A 24,307-nucleotide genomic window follows, 5' to 3' on the forward strand; every position below is an offset into this window, starting at 1 on the left:
AGACCTAAGTATTGGTTGATTGTTTACCGACCTAGTGAACCTAAATTGATTATCCATACTGATAAGCTTGTCCTCTCGGCAGGACGATGATGGTGACTGTAAAATAGGCCAACACCCATTTTAATAAAGCCATTTTATTATTTGTAAGTGTTTTACACTTTAGCGATTTGGTAAAACAGACAAAATAAATGACAGATAATTTTACAGAATATGGCCGCTACTAACTGTCAAAGTTACGTTATAGATATGAACCCAATTAAGACGAAACATTTGCTGATATGATAATTATGATGAATCAAGCTATTATCCGAACACACAACAGCATTAAAAGCATTCAACGAAAGACATTCGATTAGGAATGGAGCAGACTAGGAGGATATTCATCAGCTTGAGAACATTTACATTCGGTATAATCTACACCTAAGATTTATAATTTGCTAAGTGTTCCTAATCTTTTTTATATCTGCGAGCTTTGGTCGCTCAATTTCTTATATTTTAAGGGAAACCTTTTAAGAAGAATACTACGCATTTTGTGAATCAATAAAATAATAATTATTTAAGTTCTAAACATAATTTAAAATTAAAAAAGATTAATAGTTATCAAAGAAAACTACTGGATTAAAGGTCTGTGCCGTTATTTGTGTAAAACCTGATACAAAATATCTAGAGCTGTCATATCACGTGTAATTATCCAACTGGATTGCCAACCTACAAAGAAAGAGAACGAAATAAGAAAATATTTTTCAATGTTTTGAACTAAAATATAATAAATATTTGATTCTATTTTCTTTAAAAATAGTATCGACGATATGTATAAAGTATTTATTTTCATATAGCGAATTTTCACATTCGTCTGATGGCTAAATTTTTCAATTAGTAAAAAAATTTACTTTATGCAGTTATGCCATAAATTACTCTTTATTGTGTAATATGCATATGTAATCAGACTTTCTGTATTTCCATTTTCTAATTAAAACGAATGATACTATAAAAGACCTTATAAAATAAAAGACATTTTTCTAATCAATGAAAGCAGGATTTATTCGGGTTGCCATTTACTTAGAAGCACCACATTTCTTACATTGAGCTTCATTAATGCGTGTGTAGGGCGAACTATGACAGAAACACCTGTAAGGGGAGCTAACGACGCGTCGTTTGGGTGCCACTAATGGCTTTTCTCAAAGAAAGCGATAGCGTTATCTGTCAACTGCAGACTAAGGTTTGGTGGAAAAGGTCCGAGAGATACTTTTCGACACCATATTTACATCATTGTGGCTCATAACGATTCTGGGCGTTTTTCTTCTTATAAGGAGACTTCAGCCGACGAGATGGAGAAGTGACCCTATTACTCATTGTCTGTTATCCCAGTTTGAGTTAATTGATAAAAATAGTATAATATGCTATAATATAAAGAAATATGTATATATATATATATATATATATATATATATATATATATATATATATAAACAACACTAGCTTTCGGAATGGTTTTATTCCTTTTTCAAGACACTGTAATAAGAAAAATATGTAAATATTTATAAACATATTTTTACTTATTTTCTTATTACAGTCTCTTGAAAAATTAATAAAACCATTCCGAAAGCTAGACAAAAAGTCAAAAGAGTGTTTCATTAACATCCCGGCCAATTTTCTGACTGCAGCCCTAATAAACTGTGTTGTTTGTTTATATCGACACTCACTAATATCCAGTATTTCTTGTATATTTGTATATATATATATATATATATATATATATATATATATATATATATATAATCGTGATCGTGCAATGACGAAAACTATATGTTTGTGACGAATTGTGGAAATGGCCGAATATTTTTACTTTACGCTGTCGAGAAGTGTTGGTTCCGAATGAGCTTGAAAAGTTCTAAAAATGTCGGACAAATTAACAGAAGAGGGAAAAAGCAAAAAGGATAAAAAGGTGTTTATAAGAAGTAAAACTTAGCGATAATTCCGATAAAAAAGGAGATCTTAAAAAGAGGAATGACATGAGAGAAATATTAGACCAATTGAGGCCATGAGCACCAGAGTGGCCTAACTGATAAGAGTTCTACATAATCAAGAAACATATGAGAGGCTAAAATTGTATGATTGTTTTAGTAATTGTAGGTTGACTAAGATGATTAAATTTGGTTTAAATCTTTAAAAATAAGCAATATCTCATGGTTTTACTGGTTACTTTAAACCTAGGTAACCTAGAAGCTAATTAATTTACAGATAGGCTACTTTCGCATCGAGGAGTTAAATAAAATATCACAGTTAATCCAATTATTTATTTCTTACAAAATAATATTCTTGTTATCTTAGTTAATACAAACAAAAATCAGTTAACTACTAATATTAACTAACATAATTATTAAAAATGTTATATTGTTTACTTTTAGCTTAAGAAAAAATAGTTGCCTACATAAAAAAATGAAATTAGGAGAACTTTAGTATTACTTAGTCACTATCTATGTCATCTTGGCCTACATCCAAATCATTCTGCTCAGATGCACTGTTTTTAGTATTTTGATAAAATTCATGATAAATTGGAGGAATATATTGAAGAAGCTCCATTAAATCTTTTTTCTTGTCAAGAGTTATTTGTTTTCCCTCTGGATATAAATGATCAAGCTGGATAGTTTGTGTATCTACAGAATTTCTTTTTTTTTAAACAATACTGTCCAACAAAACATTATTTCTGTATTTAAAACAGAAACTGAATGGATATAGCTTACTATATGAAAGCCGTTGAATACTTAACCATTTAACTTTTGACTTTGTAGTAGTGATTTTTCTATTAGTAATATTGTTTTCTAAATTTTTTGTTAAAAAAAGTATTCTTCGGTCATTCTTATAATCTTGAAAGGATTTCTTTTTCTTCTTGATCATCATCATCATCATTCAATCTTCGCTTCTCCACAGCTGGACATAGATCTCCCTCATAATTTTCCATCTATTTCGATCTTGTGTCTCTTGCATCCAATTCCTATGACAACGTTTTAGATCGTCAGTCCAACGTGTTGGTGGACGACCTCTGCTTCGGTAGGCATCATCTCTTGGTCTTCATTCCAGTATCCGTTTTGTCCATCTATTATCTGTCATTCGAGCCACGTGACCTGCCCAGTTCCATTTCAGTGTTGCTACTCTCTCTACTGCATCAGCCACTCTTGTTCTTTGTCGTAGCTGGCGATTTGGGATCTTGTCTCGTAGTGAAACGCCCAACATAGCACGCTCCATCGCCCTTTGACACACACGGATCTTTTGAACTGTTCTCCTTGTCATGGTCAACGTTTCCGCACCGTAAGTTAACACTGGCAAAACACACTGATTAAACGGCATTTAAGCCGTTTTTCTTTTAAGGCATATTGGTATATCAGACGATTTGAAAATATGGTTTAGCTTGCCGAAGGCTGCCCAAGTCAGTCTTATACGACGGAGAAGCTCATCGGTTTGGTTATCTTTTCCTATGCGGATCTCATGACCTAGGTATTTATAGGCCATTACCTGGTCTATGGATCTTGTTCCTACGTATATATCTTCGCTGACTACAAGATTTGTCATCATCTGGGTTTTAGATATATTTATTTTCAATCTTGATCTCTATTTTCTGCTTGATATTATTACCTAAATCCAATTGTCAGATATGTAAATATTCTTAAAATATTTTTTCTGTTTCTCTATCAAGCCGAAGTCTTGATCACATGCTAGGTATGAGTGTCCACTTACAAAAAACTTATGGTCTATCTGTTCCACAACATAGTCTGGATGACTAGTTATATATTGACAGAGAAGAGTCATTTTAATATTTCGGTTTTAGCCACCAATTGATCAGAATATAAAATTAATTTTTTTTTCTTAACACTTTCTTTTATGTAGTACAATAAACAAGACCCTACCTTTTGTGGACCCCTTGAAGCTGTAAATTCATCCCAAACACACATAGATGCATTGTCATTAACAGCATCATGTATACCTAGGCAGTAGGTCCAGAGCTACCTCTTATAATAACACGCACCAGTAGATACTACTGGAGTAGGTAATGTTTTCATAAGATGGAATATAGTGACAGTTCCATCTTAGGTATCTTTACCCAGTTGTTTGTCTTTTAAGTAGTTAGCTTTAGCAGAGTCAGCTTTAGCTAGGTGTAGATTTTTTGCACTTCCAGCTTACGTTTTTTTTGTAAATGTGTAATGAGATTCATATCTGGGGAATTTATCAATGAATTCTTTCACTTTTTGAAGGTTTAGGTGACTCGTCTTGTTGACAGGCACATGTTTTCCTATTAACTCAATCGGTGAAGTAGATATAATTAGTTTAGTTTTTAGAACCCTGGATATGCGTTCATCAGAAACAGAAAACACTTTTTTAAAAAATTCTTTGCATACTGTGGTGAACTGTCCGCTTGAATTAGGAGGAGAGTATACTTTGCTATTAGAGTGTCTGGATTCTAAATTTTCACGCTTACTGGTTAAACTAATCTTTTTTTAGCTAACACCTTGACCAAAGAGAAGAGATATGATGATTGTAAGTCAAAGTTCTCTATTACATAAAATCTATCAAAAAGATGCTTCTACTGTGCAGCCTCGATTTTGTCATGTTATTTCTGTTTACAATTACAGGGAACATCTATATTTAAAATTTTAGATGGTATTAAGGTACCTTTAGAATTAATATATTCCTGTCCTTTAGCTCGCTTTTCTTTGCGGGTATTATTCTTCCCCTTTTCTTTCTGTCGTACACGTTTATTTGATCTTCTTTCTTAAGTTTTTAAGATTTTTGTATTATTTTGTAGGTTAGTATTCGGAGATATGTTTTCTAGACCAACAATATTAAGTAGCTCTGTAGAAATCGGTAATGATAATTTTGAGGGTACGTACTCTGAACCAGAATCCTGATATGGATCATCTTGATGTTCACCAAATATTTCTGGAAATAGAAATAATACATAGAAAATATTACATTTTTAGATACCTACACCACGCAAAAAATTAAAACTGTATTGTTACAATTACCTTGCATTATTTCTTCCAAATTATCCATTTTGGTCAATCTTCAGGTTGTTAGTAAATTTAAATTCGTATGAAGATGATTGCTTGATTGAACGAGCACGATTCAAATAAAATACAAACAAATATTATTTTAATAGTTAACGTGAACTTAGGCCTAAGTGTCAAATCTTAGACAACATATTAGTTATAACAGTGGCCTTACTCACATAGGCCACTATAGCGCTAGTCATGTTTAAAAATTACACTTAAGCAAAAGTAGTTCTGTGCTGTCATCTACCGTATTTTATTTTAACTAACTTTAGGCCACTGTGGCAATATCTGTTTCAACATTTACTTATCGCTGGTTAAATAAAATGGATATTAAAAAATATGCAGTAAGGCTACTCTGGTTATAATGACCTCAATTGACCTTAGATGTGAAAAATATATGCTGAAGAGTGTATATAATGAAGAGCGGAAAAGAAGAAGTTAAAGAAAGAAAATTAAATCACATAGAAGAATAGAGACCAAACAAAGAAGAAAGTTTGAGATCTATGTTAAATATTGAAATACCTAGAGATTTAGAACGAAAAGGATAACGCAATTCTAACATGGTTCAATATGGATACAAAATACCAGGAGGTATTTTACATATAAGGGGAAAATGGTAGAAAAAATTAAACATACTAGAAAGAATTAAATTAGCATTAAAGATAGAAAGTGTCTGTATCAATTTAAAGATTAAGATGAGAAGGCAAAACGAATGCTTAATAAGAAAATATTGAGGAATTTTAGGGAAGAAATGTGTATATGTTTGACAGACACTCAGATGCTTTCAATAGTGGCAGCCAAAGAACAGACGAAAAAAGTTCTAGAATTATTAAACCGCTTGAATTATCTTCGTTGAGCCAATCTGCATTCTCAGGCGATATGTTATTGTAGCGCACAATGCAGAGAAGTCCATTTGCCCTTTTGGCAGCAAGTCTATGTGGGATGCACTACTGTGGGATGTCAAATAGATCCTACTGGTTGCACCTATTCTGTTCTTGATGTCGCATTGCAGTGACGGACAAAATTAATCGTAGGACACCTGCTTAAATGTTTTTAATGGAGGCGACAGTTCAAATTAAAACCTCCCAAGCAGTGCTAAAACTGGCCAAGTACCACGAAATTACTTAAAGGATTGAGCAGGCCGGCTGCAGGAAATCCGGAAAGACAGATTTCAATGCACTCTTCAAGTAGTAGCCGCCGCATTCGTCGGCTTATTTAATCACCTCCAAGGAATATTGTGGTTTACGGATCTGAGTGCTATATTATAGCAGATTAAGTTCTGGTGAACTCCGAAAGCCATCTTCAGGCTTACTGCATTCCGCCGAAACATCGCAGTTGTCAAGTTTCACGTTTTTTTATTGCATTTTTTGATGAAATTACAGTATAAATTCAATTTAACAACACTTACTACAGCAACGTGTTTATATGTAGTACTAACAACGAAAATAAAATAAAAAGGACGTACAATAGAGTCTAAGGATCTCCCGTAAAACATAAACAAAAAGTATTGTTAACTTGAGAGATTTTTACATAGTTTTTTTAAGTAAAAAAACAATGTTACGTATCGCGTTGATCGAACTCTCTACCCCTTAGCGTTAATTTGTCAAATACATATATAAAAGGGGTAATATTTCCAATGGTTGGTATACATCCATGTTTATTCCATTAAAAAGACAGTTTTAAACAAAGAAGTGAAATCAGACAGATAACCTTGATAAGCTGAGTGTCCAAAATCCTCCTTAAAACAATTAAGACCAATATTATTAAAATAAATTGAAGTAATATGATTGCAAAAATCCAAAGCAGATAAACAATAAAAGAAAAACAAGACTAAGATTATAATTATTAAGATATGTGTATTCAATTAACTACGTGAATATGAATTCAATACATTGGATAATTCGTAATACTTAGGTAAAAGGTAATCATTTTTAATTTATTTTTTTAACTCTAATTCCAATAAAGACAATAATATATCGTGATTATTCGAGAAAGCGAAAGTCAGAGAATTACAGCTCTAGTGGTATATAAAAAATCCCGCTCTTCGAATCGAAACCACTAAGGTTTCCCCAGACTCTCATCAAGAACCGTGATCCTTGCATTTAGGAAAACCGCATGGCGCTATTTAACGATCGCTGTTAAAATAACATGATTGAACAATCAATTTAAACCGGATTTATTGGGAAATCTATTGGGTGAAATGGACCTTGTATCTTACCGGTAATAGCGAAGCAGTGAAGTATGTATCAGGTATTTAAACCTTATAAAATTATAAAATACTATTTTATTTTTTAGGATTTTTACCGTTAGTAGAAACATTTTAGTGAACAGAGAAATAAGCTAAATACAAATCGTTGTAAATTATATTTAAGTGGTTGAAAGGGTTTACAAATTTACTAGAAAAAGTCCGAATTAATTTTAGATTAAAACCGAAGGTTTTGTTAGAAGTTTAGTCGTCGGATATTTGAGATGCAAAAATTATGGAAACAAGCTAAATTTTGCTGAGACAGTCAATTTTGGGACCCCAAAAAGATGCAACAAAGTTTATCACTCCTACCCACGGCTTACCCTTAAAAAACTACCTCGGAAGGGGGAAGAAAAAATCGATTTACCAAGAATCTGTACGCCGTCGAAAAAAATGTTTATATGAAAAATATAGCTGAGATAATTTTTAACAAAAATGTTTAATAACACTTTTTGTATAGAGAAACCGTTCTCTCAGAAAGAAGGCTTGAAGCGACATGCGATTTTGAATGTCAGTTACGCCCGCGAAATCAATTTTTAAATAAAATTTGAATTAAATCGACCGTAAAAATTCGATATCTTTTGATCAGAGTGTCCTATCGCAGTTTTGACGTGACAATGTCTTAAATTAGGTTGTGGCTCGGAGTCATTCATGAAAAAGTGTAACGCCCGCTCACGTCTGTTACAGTGAGTCATCGAACGAGAGAGAGGCCCGCCGGACCGGCGAATGCCTTGCGTCTCTCTCCCACTCAAACATGATCGGTCCGCTGCGCGCGCAGTACTAGAGAATTAGGCGCGTTGAATCGGTGCGTGCTTCCGTGCTTGTGTCTCTGTCAGTGTTGTTCCGTCTACCGATTTTTCGGTAGATCTACCGAATTTGATTCCTATCTACCGATCTACCGAACTGCCCCTTGAATCTACCTAATTTTAAAACAAATATCACAATGACTTGAAAATAAATTCGGATAATACAATTTACCTTTTTATTTCTGTTACCATCAAAAAACTTTTCAGTGTAACCTAATACTTGGTATTTTTAATACGTTTGTATTAAAATTCATTTGATACTTCCCCATAGTGTTTAAAAATATATTTGCAAAGATGCAAAGAAAGCGAAATATCCCGAGATTCAAGTTCGTAATTTTATACCTAATAATAACATATTGTATAAACATCATTCCGTAATCATAATCATTCACACACGTCTCTTCAATTCTCAAAGAATCTCAAGTATCAAGTAATAAATTATTAGCTAAATGACGGTGTGTGTGCTGTCGGTTTTCTTTGACTGCCGACTTAATCCATTAGCAGATAATGGTTGTTACATCTATTTGAACCAGAACGTTTTAACTTTCTGTAAATATTATGACCTATAACTATTTCTCAAAATATTATTAAACCTTATTTGTATCATAATAGCTGATGTGATCATTTGGTCCCAATAATTTGATTCTTTATTTATTAAACAAAATTCAATGAATTATGGTTATTTCTAATAATTAGTTCAGCATAATTATTTAAGGTCTTTAACTTTTAAACCATTAAGTCGCCACCATAATGGGAAACTTTTCTATTTTTAGTTTTATGGAATAAAGTTATTCTTTCTAAAAAGTTCTGAATGATCTAAAACTTAGAATACAATCATCAGATATTAAATTTTTTTAGTAATATAGGCAGTTTATCAAAAAATATGAATTTTATGTTCATATTTTTTGACAAACCTCGTGTATATGGCTCAAAAAATTTAATTGATGATTGATTTTAGGTTTTAGGTCATAAAACTAAAAAAAATTCCATTATGGTGTTCACTTAATTGGACTAAATTATTATGGTATTATAATATATATATATATATATATATATATATATATATATATATATATATATATATATATATATATAATTTACGTCATTGCATATGATCTACCGAAATCTACCGAATTTAGCCGAAGGCATCTCCCGATATTGGAAGCTCCACGGAACATCACTGGTCTCTGTCTTTCTCGAGCGTTCTTGGCGTTCAAGACACATTACAGCAGAAACACTTCCTTTCATTTCATATTTCTCCTATCATCGTCCTATCCTCAACAAAATCACTCAAATAGAAATTAGTTAAGTTTAAGTTTACATGTACAATGTTTTAGTAAACAAAATATATTTCTATAGTTAAAATTTGTGCAATTCTTATTTTCATTCAATTCCTTGTTCCTATTGTGCAATTTAATAATATTCATATCAATAAATATTCTACCGAGAAAAAGACGTTGTCACGTAAAATCTTCACCCGTAAAACCGACTTTACAGGCAACCGATTTTTTTTTAACAAATTTTCGTTAGAACAAGTAATTTTGGCTCTATCATATAAGGATTTAACGATTTCCTTTTTAATATTGATATTGTGATTTGATTTGTAATTTAGTTGTAATCTGTTGGTGTGTGTTGGTTTTCTATACACCTGAGTCTCATATATAGTATCGTTGTTAGAGATTAAAACATCCAGGAAAGGTAAGTAGTGTGGTTGTTATGTTCGTTTTTCATGGTAAATGTTATTGTATTTTCGTTATCTTTTGTTAAGACGTCATTGTATTGCTGATCCATTCGTTTCTTTTCCTATTTTTTCTTTTGATGTTTAGATCCATGGATCTTTCTGTTTTTATATTTAGTTATCAGCTTATACATTAAATAAAGTAAAAATATGGAATTAAGGGACATAAATGTATGGGGTTTATTATTTACGTTAGAAATGTCTTATGTTATTCTAATTTTGTTTATATCAGTGGACTCTATTTCTTCCTTGTTATTTATACCGTCAACCTGTGCGTTTTCAAGTTGTGGTTTTAAGCTCTTTATATTTTTTCTTTTAAATTTATTAAATTATTTTTTCCGGGGACATATAGTTTTCCTTTTTTATTTTTATTAATAGGACTTTTTCTTTTCGTTCATGCTAGGTATATTCTCTCTAATTTTCAGTTTTTATATCTATTTCTCTTATTTAAGGTTATTCTTATCTAGTTTTAGGCTTGCTTCCGTATTCTTGTTTGCTTCAAACTGACTCGGAAAAGCTTTTGGTTATAACCAGTTAAGAACGAATTTTATACTGTTACGTTTTTAGTGATAATTATTTCTGTTGTAGATAATATATGTCTCTTCCAAATCTGTTTATTAATGTATATCTTCTGTCTTTTTTTCATCGTATCCATTATATTCTTTTGTGTTCTTCTTTATTTACTTCTAATTTGATATTGAAATCCTTCTAATTTGATATTGAAATCTCTGAAAAATTGATAATTTTTAACGTAATTTAGTTTTCTATTCTTCCATAGCACATGTTAACTCTCCATAAAAATTTTAATATCTTTATATGTATTTTTTATTGCATAGACTTGTATGATTTCTAAAGAAGTTTCTTTAAGAAAGTTTCTTAATTTAAGCACAAGCTACATATTATTATATGTCTGATATGTCCTTGGTAGACTAGACTTATGTTTCCTCATTGTTGTGTATATAAGTTAGTTTATCTTCAAAGTCGTGAAGTTTGCTGTCTTTGTTTATGGATTTTATATAAGTTTCTACGTTTAGCTTAGTCAAATATTTGCCTTCACCAGAATCATTGAGGCAGACTCTTTTACCGGTGTGGGACTTTGAGTTATTGTCTCTCCCACCTGAGGTTATTTTTTGTTTATTTTGTGATTTAACATATTTAATAAACAGAATTTTTGACATTTAAATGCCAGCCTTGTTAAAGGGGTTTATAAGTATTAATTTCTTCCGCCTATTCTAGCTCAGTCTCTATTTTCGAAGCTTATGTATCGGAAATCGCATTTTTGGCGTTTCTAGTTTTTGCTAGAGGAATAAAAGCCAATTCCATTGGCCAGGAATTTTACCTGTCTTATACATGTTGTAGAATAATTTAGCAAATATTTTAAAATTTTAAGAATCGTAAGAATAGCTCGAGATAAATAGGTAAAAGTATAAACCCGACTCCGAAAAAAGTGGAGCCACAGGCTGAAAGTTGATGTATGTGGATGAAGTTTAAATAGGCTGCTAAATAAAGACTAAAGAGAAAAAGAACTTTTATTTACTTTTGTATGTTTATTTCATCACAAATTGTCACTTACATATTCTTTTTGTGTTTCTAATAATTTTTCAGTAGCTTCGTGTGTAGTTTTATTAATATTGTTATAGGTTACTCAAAACGCGATATCTTGAAAGTTTAGTAGTAGCCTATTACCTAGTGTTTGTTAATATATTTACATATACTATTATGTACAAAGCAATCAAAAATATATTTTCTATGGGCTACTTAGTACTTTTAGCAGTCGTAATATTAATAGCTAGTCTTAGTATCCTGAAATAATTTATATGTAGAATATACCTTCTATCAAATTATGCGCTGATTGTACCTTGGTGTATCGGTAAATATATTTGATTGAAGACGCCATTGGTGATTTTCACGTGGTTTCTCGTAATTGTATAAGTCTGTTGCCATTATCATTCGTTTGTTCTTACTATGCTATATTACTGTAAGGTAACTTTTCTGTTCGGCTGTTGCCCATCGTTTTTAAACGATTTCTTTAGAGTTATTAGTCTAATTAAGAGTTTTATTGAGGATATAAGCGATTAATTTATGCATTAATAAAGCACAGGAATCTTGAGATCTATTTTTAGAGTTTTGTTACAAAAGAATTGTTTCTTTTGATAAGTTTATCATCGTAACCGTTTGTTAATTTTATTAAACAACCAACAATTGTTAATTTCTCTCAATTTAAGTGCCAAGTCATTTGTAGTAGTAAACATGCACAAAGGTATGCACGTCAGTTATTGCATTTTGGTAAATACTGGGAATTTAATTCTGATCAGGTTCATACCAAGATGAAAAAGATGTGTACCCCTTTGACATAATTTTTTAAAAATCATTGCGGATTTCTGCCATTACTACCGTACCATCCACACATTATAAATTATTAACTTAAATTCTATTTACGACCACACCAGATTTTTATTTTGTGCAGTTTTCCCTGAAGAAAACTTTCCGAATATAAGTTAAAAACTAGAGGGTAGAGGAGACCTGCGTTCCTCACGCTATGTACAATTTTGATATTTTTTGGTAATATGTTCCCACTTTTAGGCGTTTTCTTTGGCTATCGTATATACATATATATATATATATATATATATATATATATATATATATATATATATATATTATATATATATATATATATATATATATATATATACATCTCTTTTTACTAATTTGCCTTTAGATTTAATCATAAGTAGTGTTGAAAAACATTGGAATGAGATTTCGCAACATACTAATATTGACTTATTACATTTCAAAACACTTATCAACTTTGTTTTTGATTCTAATATTTTTATATTTAATGGTGTATTTTATAAACAAATTTTTGGTAGTCCTATGGGATCTAGTCTTTTACCCATTCTAAGTAGCTATGTCATGGATGATGTTATCAGTGATTGTATCAGTAATTGCACTTCTTTCATTCCTTTTATTAAGAGATATGTAGATGATTTAGTTTTGGCACTTCCTAAACACAAAATTTTCAACAGTCATAATCAACATATACAATTCACAGTTGAGGAAGAGGTAGATAATTCTCTACCATTCCTTGACATGAGAATTGTAAGAAATACAGACAATATGTTGAAAACCAGATGGTTCAGAAAACCCATATGTAGTAATAGATTTATAAGCTATTACTCTCACCATCCAAATAAGATGAAAATGAACCTTATAACAGGATTAAAAGAACGTGTTTTAAAACTTTCTCATCCAGATTATCTACAGGAAGATCTTCAATTATTAAAAAATATTCTAACTGAAAACTGTTATCCTCCAGATATGCTACATAGGATGCTTTTTTCTAATATTGGTAATATAAATAATTTAACACCATTTTTTGCTCAATCTCAAAACATTGTATCTAACCATCAGAACATCTATTATCATTCACTACCTTTTATACCATCATTAACACCTAAATTAATACAAACACTAAAGGTTATTGACAATATAAAAATAGCAACAAAGAACATCAAAACTATTTCATCTTTAAATTCTAAAACTAAATATCCTATAGACAAATTTGAAAAAACGAATTTAGTATACAGCATTAGTTGTACTCAGTGTGAGGCTGAATATGTTGTTGAGACCGGAAGAAATCTTTCAAATCGCATTATTTCTCACAAAAGTGATTGCAGAATTAAAAAACCATCTTGTGCTTTGGCAGAACATGTAATGGATAAAGACCATATTATGGATTTTGATAACATTAAAATTTTATGTAGTGAAAGTAATAAATTTAAAAGGACTTTTTTGGAAATGGTTTGTATTAGCAAAAATGATAATAGTTTAAACAAAAGATCTGAAATTCAAAATTTAAGCAAAATTTATAATTATATTCTTTCTTTATGATTTATATATAAAACTTGTAAAATGTCATATTTAATTCTCCATATATATGTCACATTCTTTCAGACATCTGTCAACGGTGAATAAATCTTCTTCTTTTTGTTACTAAACAAAAAAGAATGTTTAAACGAAATTTTACTTTTGGCAATATAATTGTCAAAAATAAAAATTTTATGTTGGCATTTATGACATTGAGGCTATTTGTAATTGGTTGCTATTTGAACTTATTTATAAATTCAATTATTTTTATATTAAAAAAATGTTTTCAAAATTATAAAAATTTTCGGAGAAACATTTATTAGATAAAAACATTTTTGTATTAAATATTTTGAAGATGTAAGCAGTGATTTTTACTTACCAAACTAATTTTTATTTGGTAAGTTAACAAAAATTGTTTTTTCTTTTTAGTTCAACCTTGTAAGTATTTTGTCTTTTTTAGCTCTTGATAATATTTGTAAACACAATTGAAAGCTCGAGAATAAAAAAAATAGTTAACCAATAGCCCTATTATTGACTCCAACCCATCCAAAACAGTTATATATTTGTTCCAAACGAGTCACAAGTACTTCTTTTTTCTTATATATATATATATATATATATATATATATATATATATATATATATTCTCTGTATCTTTGTATTCTTTTTCAAAATTATAATGAGATGATCATGGCTCACTCTACAAACACTTTCCCATAATACCTATCCTATACAAGCAGTGTTTTTAAGTATATTTAATAAGTACAGAGAATATGGCATCTATCTTTGGTTTGTAAGCAATTGATGAAACCGTGCTGGCTATTATTCATGTCTCTACCCTTTTTTTATAAACTATTGTGATCTTGATAAATGTTTAAGTATTTCATTAAACTTATAGAAAAAATAGACGTGTACAATCTGTGTTTATAAAAATATCTTCATTATAAGGAAATTTAAATGAAAAATTTAAAATAGCTTTTAGAGAATGGAAAATATAGAGGAAAAAATATACGGTCTACGTTTAGCATTTGTGCGAAGCTCTTTATTAACTACAATTTGATACAGGTTGTAAATTTCCAAATAACCAATAATGTCCACTTCCACGAGAAACGTTCATTTGAAAATCATCAAAAATCGAACATGCTTAATTAATCGCAATGAAATATAGCAATCTGACAATTGAGCATGGAACAGTTGATCACAAATCACATGTCAAATGCACTTGTCTCCTACTGCCGCGGCTCGGATGGCTATCTACAACGTCATGCTATGCTTTCGTATGTAGAGGTGAGACGGGTCCCAATGAATCAGTCAAAAAGAACGATACCGTATTGGAAATAAAAAAAAAACGAGTCTGATCGTCTCGAATATCTTGAATATTAAAATACACAATTATACTTTTAACTGTGTCGTTTGTTTTCCAATAAAGAACAATATTAATTATTTTTTCTTAAGGACTATGCGGGCAGTTAAGGTTGCTTGGTTCTAAATTTCCTGAATAGAAAGAAACATTTTTTACAAGATCCTTTTGACATAATTCTTGTGATAATTCCTTACAAATAATAAAAATGTATGCAGAAGCACTAAGTAAACTAAGGGCTAATGTATGATTGAAAATAAATTAAAGAAATAAAAGACAACGAATCTGAAGAGCACATTCCGTAAGATGACTCTCGTAAGTTTGGCATTTTTCAGATTTTTCTTCTTCCTACACTGCTTCCCACAATATTTATATGAAATTTTATACTCCCATTTTTTCGTTTTTACTTTTTTTTGTTATTTCATCCATAATAAGGTTGAAAAATAAAGGACTTAGGGAATCTCCCTGTCTTATCCCATTGCCAGCTTCAATAGGATCGGTTAGTTCTTCTTCTACTTTTACTTTTATTGGGTTCTTTTGGTAGATATTTTCGATCGTTTTGATTACTCCTAGAGGTATCTCTCTTGCGTATATTAAGTGGATAATGTCTTTTAATTTGACCCGGTCAAATACCTTCTTAAGGTCCACGAAACATAGATATGCTGGTTTGTTGTATTCTAATAATTTCTCCTGCACTTGCTTCAATATAAATATAGCGTCGGTGCATGATCTTCCCGACCTAAAACCTTGTTGTCTTAGTCTACTCAACAGCTATTCTTTAATACAGTGTTAGTACTAGATGCACGTTTAACTGTTAACGTATATCCTAAAAGTTTTGGCACAAAATATTTATCTTATTGTTTTAAGAAGAAAATTTATTTAAACATTTACTAGTTATCATAAAATTATAACTCAATACTTAACTAAAATATAATATCAAATTAGGCGTGATAAGTTTTTCATAAGTTGGCGGTCTTAGTTGTTCTTCATCATCGGCTTCCTAGTCTCCATGATAAACGTTTCTATGGAGTAAAGCATAAAAATCCTCTATTGGACGAGCCAGATTATTGTTTTTTGGAACAAAAGGTATATGGTGTTGTCAAAGCCAGTTTCAGGTAGCTCTTGTGCATGATGCTAGCTTTGGTTAAAACATGAAATTGTAATTAGCATGACGTTCGTGGCCAACTGAACCAACTTCGAAAGGTACTAATCAATATAGCTTCACCTATTTAAAGATTCACTACTCAATTTTTCCACAAAAGGTCGGGGTAGACCCTGTTAGAAATTGCGCTGACAACGGTTTTATGATACATAAAAATATTAGGGATATGTAGTACTAACATTAATAATTAATAACAAGAATATTTTGACTATTAATCTGCAATTAATAATAATTAAAATTCAGTTGATTTTAACAATAAACACAAACAAGTCTGGCTAACTGGCTCTGCCAAAGCCATTATTCAGAGAAAAAAAAGGTTTTATGATAAAATTTTGCTTTATGTTTATATCTAACATTTTCAGGGCATTCTTCTACGTTGTCCGTATAAAATTTCATGAATTGTTTCCATTTATTTCACAATTACTCAAAGTGAAATACTTTTCGTCATCTTAAATACTAATTTTTTCATTGACAAATTGTACCCGCCTTAATTGACGTCAGCATCTGTGTATACGAGTTGCGTTTGAGAGTATTTAGGGCACTTACATCGTTTTCGATAGTTAAGACCATTTCTCCTCAATTACAACGATATCGTACTCTAAGAAGATCTGTATTGACGAGGCAGTCTCCTCGTTAACATTGCAACCTTGATTTATACTCTTCTTGCACGCCCCTATTGACTTTTAGGTAATTTTGAGTGAAATGTTTTCATTCTGGAATATTCGATAAATTTCAGCGTTAAGTATCCTCCCAATCAACTTACTTTTTACTTTTTTTTCTCTCTAATTTGTACCACATGTTAAAGCGCAAGCTTTAAAACAAATAAATGCCAACTGGTAGTAAACAAAGTAAACAAACTTTTGTTTCTAAAGGCAACTTAATATTATTCTGTTTTTGGTATTATTAATGCTAAAACTTTTAGGACACGTGAATTTTGTTTAAAGAAGTTATTTAAAAAATTTGACCGATGGATTCTTGGTACATAGAGACGTCATTGTTCTCTTCGTCATAAATTATGCTCTCCTATTTGTGTAAACAAACGCACATTCTTTTGAAGCTGGATTTCATAGGTTATGTGTATTAACGTAATGCAAAAGCAATAAATAAAGTAAAGAATGAATTAAAGGGTAAGGAGTTAATACTAACGAATCGAATCATTAAAAGAAACGATCCAGTCCAGTTCTGCCGGTCTGCCACGCCGGTTCGGGAAATTATTATAAATATAATTGATTAAACTGTATAATTAATAGCACCGTTGTAACAGCCCAATTTAAAATTCGTTCTCCACCAGCCCTAATTGATATTTAGTAATTAATTTCGCAATGTCATTTGTTCTGTAAAGCCGGAACAAAGGGTTTTCTATTCTGTTCTGCCTGGCTTCCAGTTCCGATTCGCTGACTCGGATATTTTATTAACAAATTTGTGACTTTTATTGTACAATGTGCTGGTTTGTTCTACGCTTACGTGTAGTAATTGCTGTTATTGTTTTTATTGACAGAATACACTTCCGCGTTGATTTCGTCAGTCAGTGACGTCGATTATACGAAATTACGCCTTTTTCAATTAGGCACGTTTGCCACTATGTAACGCGTAAAACGAAAAGACAATAGACGTGTTGACAATGTTGTTGATGTGTTTGGTGTTTTCTTCTTCAAACAGTCGAAATGCCAATAGTCAAATTTTTATCTCTATTTACATTTTTCGATGCGGCCTGTTAACTCTTTATTCAATCTTTTAAAATAATGATAGATAAAAAACTGTATTCTCAGTAAATCAAAAGTTTTTTTGAAATATAAAAACAAAGTATTTTAAAAATCTATTATACAAGTGACGTTAGAAAGGATTATTCCATAATCATTAAACAATAAACTATGTTTACATTAACATTACCTATATTTTTAATTCTTTTGCAAGGTAAGCTTTTCTATTAATTACTATTTAACTGGGAATAAGCCACAATTAAAGGTTAAAATACGTTTATTGACGTTTCAATTTCCACTTCGGAAATCGTTCTCAAAATACAAACATGTATTTTGTTTGTATTTTGAGAACGATTTCCGAAGTGGAAATTGAAACGTCAATAAACGTATTTTAACCTTTAATTGTGGCTTATTCCCAGTTAAATAGTAATTAATTTAAAATGCCACAAGAAAATAGCTTCAGAACAATAGTAAGCTTTTCTAATTATATTTTTTCATTAGTTTTTATCTCGGGTCATACGATTATTAATCACCTTTATAGACATGTTCTGCCTAAGCGTGTCTCACCAGCTCTTCTTAAATCTTCCTCTCCTATTTCTTTCAGGTGCTCGTAGCTCAGAAAATCTTGATTTGTATTTTATTTATCCTTCATTGTCACTCTACTTATTAATCCACCTTACAGTCTGTTCCAAACCCTTGTTTCAGTGCGTCACTAATTTTGACGTCATATAGGATTTTAAGAATGTCGAGAATTATTGCATGACATTTTAGTTAAATCTGACATGTTGAAGGATCGTAATTGGCTAAATGTGAAAAGGTTATTTTTTGAAATGTGGAGTAAAAACTTTAAGAATTCAATTTTTTTTAATTTACATATTAGAGGTCCCGTCCTGTATAAAAAATTTTTATTGCGCATTATATTGGAATGGCAGTTTGTCATAATTCCTATTCTATACATCCCAATAAAAGTGGTTAATTAGCTAAAATTTATTTATGTATTTATTATTATTTATTACAAACACTATGGCTAAAATGTGTAGTATTTAAACTACTAATATGAATATTTTTTAGAATAATTTAAAACTTACTTCACGAACGGCAGAAACTGGTAATAAAGGTGTCCCAGCCTCTTTTTCTAATTAAAAATAATTTAATAATTTTAATATTAGCCTTTGTTAATTCTCGATATATCTCGGCATATTTAAAATTTTTTTATGACAATAAATACAAAATTAAATTGTCACTGAAAAATGTCTGAAAATACTAACCTGGAGTGACAATTATCATTTTACCAGTTGACATTGTCAAAGTACTGTCACTATCGAGACCATCTGCGTCAAATTATATTTAGGCGCATCGTTGATTGGATACCTATTTAGCGTATTCTAAATTCCAACCAATTATTGTAACGGATTCGCTTTAATATGCAAATACCTGTGAACGATATATAATTTTCTAAGTTCTATGTATAATAATCACAGACTCACGTTTTTTTCTGTCACTTTCAGCTTAATGCATTAGAGAGAATTCGATCCACTGTGACGCACTGAAAGAAGGGTTTGGGATGAACTAGACTTCCAGTTATTAATAGATAAACCCAACATTTCGGCGATTATCTGAATTTCAATTATATTTTAAAAGGCGTCAATGTAAAATATTAACTAAACCTACACCAGCAATACACCAATAAGAGAAGAAGTATCAAATTCCATCAAAATAGAAAGATAATAAATCCTTGGCGATCAACGAAATCTGCTCTAAAATATGAGGAATGTGGTGACAAACTTTCGGAAGCAATCCATAAACTAATAGTTTATATGACAGTTGAAATTTCTAAGTAACACGTAGGTACTTACATCTATCGTTATATTTCTAAAGTATTCAACTAGTGAATTCAGAGGTTTAATCGGTCATTCAGGTTGGCAAATAAAAAAAGAAGTCAACTACTTCATAAGTTTATCGAAGACGTTTCGCTTTATATTTCTAAAGCTTCATCAGTTCTCTAAAATATAACAAATGACATAGAGTTTATAAGAAATACAGATGTTTATAGTTCATAACTTACAACTCAATATGTAGTATATTATCGATGTTATCATATATCTACTGTACACTTTACTCATTATTTAAAACTAACTTAACCAAAAAATAAAAAACAAAAAACAAAAAACAACACACAAACTTTGCCGAAAATAATGTTCATATTCGTAGATATGAATATTTAAAAAATTTTAAACGAACATTTGGCTTCATTTAGATGGTTCTCCGCTGAAGACCAACAAAGTTCTGATTTATTGCAATCTAGCAAACAACTTGACGCGATACCGAAAATTTTTTTATTTAACCCATTTACGGCCAAAGGTGCGTAAACGCAACCTTTATTGTTAATTTTTTTTTGGCCCGAAAATAATTTTTTTAATGTTTTCTTTTTATTGAAGTAACATCTCAATAGATTGAGGTATATAGTATCATTTTTCTTTTGACAAAAATATTACTTTTTAAATATTTTAAGATTATTATAATTTTGCATAATTTAATGATTTATGCACATCTTCATACAAAAAATTTTTCCGATACTAATTATAAACTTAATTCATATTTTGTATTCTATAATTATAAAAATATGTTGAAATTTTTATTATTCTAAAAACTTATTCATTCATACTTTAAAAATAAGGTCTATAATTGCATGTTTATACGATGGATTCGTATACGCACCTTTGGCCGAAACCATATTATATTTTTTTTGTAGACTAAACAATCTAAAATTACGATCTCGTCAATAGTCAATACACTTCATTGCGTTAGATTTGGTTTTAAACTATGGTGTTTATGTTCTGATACTGGTTATTTGTTCAAATTTATTCCATATGGCGGAAAAACTGAGAAAACATAATAGTTTTAGCTTAGGAACGGCAGTTGTTTTGAATTTACTTTCGATAGTTAAAAACCCACAGCAACATAAGGTTTTTTTCGACAACTTCTTTACGTCATATGCTCTTTTTGAACTATTGAAAAAAAAAGGATTCTTTGCAACAGGAAGAGTAAGGGAAAATTGCACTGCTAAGTGTCCTCTAGAAGAAAACAAAATTATGAAAAAAAAAGGAAAGAGGTTCATATACATGTGCATTTGATTCCAATTTAGAAGTTTTGATGACAAGATGGAACGATAATTCAGTAGTGAATTCATGTAATGACAAATACATGTGACGTTTTACCCCTTATGCAAACTAAACGTTATAACCGTAAAGAACACAAAGAAATTCTTATCCCTCAGCCTAATGTAATTCACCAATATAACCAATACATGGGTGGAGTGGATCTGCATGATAATGGCATTGCGAATTACCGTATTAAAATAAGAGGAAAAAAGTGGTGGTGCAATTGTTTACTAACATGATTGACAGTATGGTGGTCAATAGTTGGAAAATTTTTAAAATTGCGAATGATTCTAAAATTTCCCAACTGGAGTTTCGTACGAGATTGGTTCTTAACTTACTAAAATATAGTGGACATGCAGAGAATAGTGAAGAATCCGCTACATCATTGTCAAACTCAGTATATGGACGTCCATCTAAATTTGCTTTACCAGATGAAACTAGATTCGACAATATTGGCCACATTATAAAAAGAGACGATAATAGTGCAAGAAGAAAATGTCGGATGTGCAAAAGTAATACTATTTATTTATGTAAAAAGTGTACAGTGCATCTACACCCTGAATGTTTCGAAAATTTTCATCTTAAAATTTAATTTACAGTTAAGATACAATATGTTCCTTTTTTAAAAATTGAATGCGTATTCGGCCAAAGGTGCGTATACGCACCCACCTGTTTTTTCTTTCATGAGAAAAAAAAATTCTTTTTGGTTGTAAATTAGTCTTAATTTATGTGTTTTTAATCCAATCTAATAAATCAATTGTCAAATTTCTCTTTGTTTATTGTCTCGGCCCTTAATAGGTTAAGGGCCATGTGTCACCAAATTCCAAGGTTTGAGACAATTATGAACTTCTACAGGGGACATTGCATAATTAGTTGGACGGGTGGAATTTGTATGGCGGAAATATTTTGATATATTATTTTTAATTTATGTTTTAGTGAAACTTGGAAATAGGGGATGATTTTGTTATTATTTTGAATGGAAAATACGCCAACTTTTAACTGAAGAATAATTGGTATCATTTATTTCGTATATTATTTTGGTAATTTCGTATATTAAATTGGTATCATTTATTAAGTTGAGATCCTTGCTGTGCTGCAGTGATCTCAGTTTGGGAACCAAGATGCGAATAGAGAGGTGCTACGTTCTTCCAGTGTTACTGTATGGAGTTGAAGCCTGGACACTGACGCAAGCCACTGAAAAACGAATCGAAGCCTTCGAGATGTGGATATACAGAAGGATACTAAAAATATCTTATGTGGACCATGTCACCAACGTTGAGGTCCTACAGCGCATGACAAAAGAAAAAGAAGTGCTTAATTTAATTAAACAACGCAAGCTTGAGTACCTCGGCCACGTGATGCGGAACGAAGAAAAATATCGAATTCTTCAACTTGTTATGCAGGGTAAAGTATTTGGCAGAAGAGGACCGGGACGCCGTCGTATCTCGTGGTTGAAAAATCTCCGACAATGGTTTGGGATGACCTCAGCGGAGCTGTTTCGCAGAGCAGTCAACAAAACCATGATAGCCTTGATGATCGCCAACATCCGGACCGGATAAGGCACTGAAGAAGAATAAGAAGAGAGTGGTAAACCTGGCTCAAATTGTCGATGTCGGTTCTTTTGTTTATTGCCGATGAGTTCTTGAGGATCTCACACATTTCAATAAAGGAGCGTTTCTGATGGTTGTTTTGTTTCGCCAGTATTTTGGTATTTGTGAAATCAATGTGATGTTTAGTGGAAATGGCATGTTATGCAAGGGCACAAGAGGGTTTGGAAAGTCTGATGTCACTTTTGTGTGAAGTTATACGCCCTAGAAGAGATCGACTAGTCTGGCCAATGTAGCAGGAGTTACATTCTGAACAGGGTATCTGATAGACAACATTAGTGTGCTCTAACGAGCTTAGTGGAGTTTTAGACTTGGAGAATAACTTTCCAATGGTTTTAGTATTTTTTAGGGATATTTTGACGGGTAAGTTTTTGAATAGTTTAGTAAGCTTGTTCGTAATTTGTGGGAAATAGGAAAGAGAAGCATATTTTGTGGCTGGTTTTGGGGTTAACGGGGAAATGTTCGTCTGTATGCTATTGGATATGGAGGCTAGTATTGCACCGTTAGGTGCTTCCGAAATAGAATGACCATAGCTTTTAGAGAAAAGATATCTGTTGATGATGGATATGGGGTAAGAGTTATCAATGAGAATGGATTTGAGTAAATCCAAAGATTCCCTCTTGTACCGCGTATGGGTCAACGTGTGTACTCTAAAGCTAAGAGCTTGTACAAGGTTATGTTTGTATCTTATTGGGTGTGTAGAGTGGTAATTTAAGAACCGGTTGCTCGCCATGTCTTTCCTGTACCACGTAGTGCCCAATTTGTTACTATGTGTGCGTATGATTCGCATATCCAAAAACGGTATGCTGTTATCAACCTCCAATTCACAAGTAAATTGCAGGTGAGGATCAACGCTATTGAAGACTGATAAGGTGCTTAAAATCTTATCAGGTGGTGTTGCTAGGATCAAGTCGTCGACATAACGCTTTACAAAGGGAACCTGGAAATCTAACTTGCTGATACTCTCATTGATAAGGTCATCTAGTACGAAATTAACTAGAATGGGGGAAATGGACGATCCCATGGGAGTTCCAAAGATTTGGCGATAATATTTGTCATTAAATATTAGATAATTGGTGTCAAACGTCAGTTTTAATAATTCCGAGAATATTTCCCATGATACTGGACTGTGTGGTTGGATTTCATTCCAATGGTTCCGGAGTGACGTGACGACGCTGGAGAGTGGGAGGTTAGAAAACAGTGATACTACGTCGAAGCTTACTAAGACATATTCTCTTGGTAACTGATAATTATTGATAAATTCACTGAACTGGAAAGAGTCTACTATGTTAAACTCGTTCTTATAGTTGTATGCTTGTGAAAGAATGTCCGTTAGGAATTGGGCTACATTAATGTTAGGAGCGTTTATTGACGATAGTATAGGACGCATACTCAGTTGGGGCTTATGGATTTTAGGAAGACAATAGAACCTGGGGGCGTTGCCATTATAGTTATGGAGGGGTTTGGCCAGTTTATCATCGATGATTTTTTTATTTTTTAGTTCAGTGATGAATTTATTTATTTTATTTGTGTAAGTTGAGGTGGGATTGCGGAGAAGTGGCTGATAATATTTATTATCATCTAGAAGTTGTTGGCTCAGGTTTAAGTAC

General features: G+C 31.4%; 1 protein-coding gene across 1 annotated transcript; it reads right to left on the reverse strand.

Moving 5' to 3' along the window:
* Positions 1-4,768: 4,768 nt before the first annotated feature.
* LOC140446649 (uncharacterized) lies at positions 4,769-24,087 on the reverse strand. The gene is made up of 2 exons (XM_072539238.1): positions 23,466-24,087; positions 4,769-4,935 (listed from the first exon to the last, which is right to left on the reverse strand). Exons 1-2 carry the CDS (start codon positions 24,085-24,087, stop codon positions 4,769-4,771), a joined length of 789 nt encoding a protein of 262 aa, XP_072395339.1.
* Positions 24,088-24,307: the final 220 nt, after the last annotated feature.

Source organism: Diabrotica undecimpunctata, chromosome 7 (assembly GCF_040954645.1).
Source record: "Diabrotica undecimpunctata isolate CICGRU chromosome 7, icDiaUnde3, whole genome shotgun sequence".
NCBI lineage: Eukaryota > Metazoa > Arthropoda > Insecta > Coleoptera > Chrysomelidae > Diabrotica > Diabrotica undecimpunctata.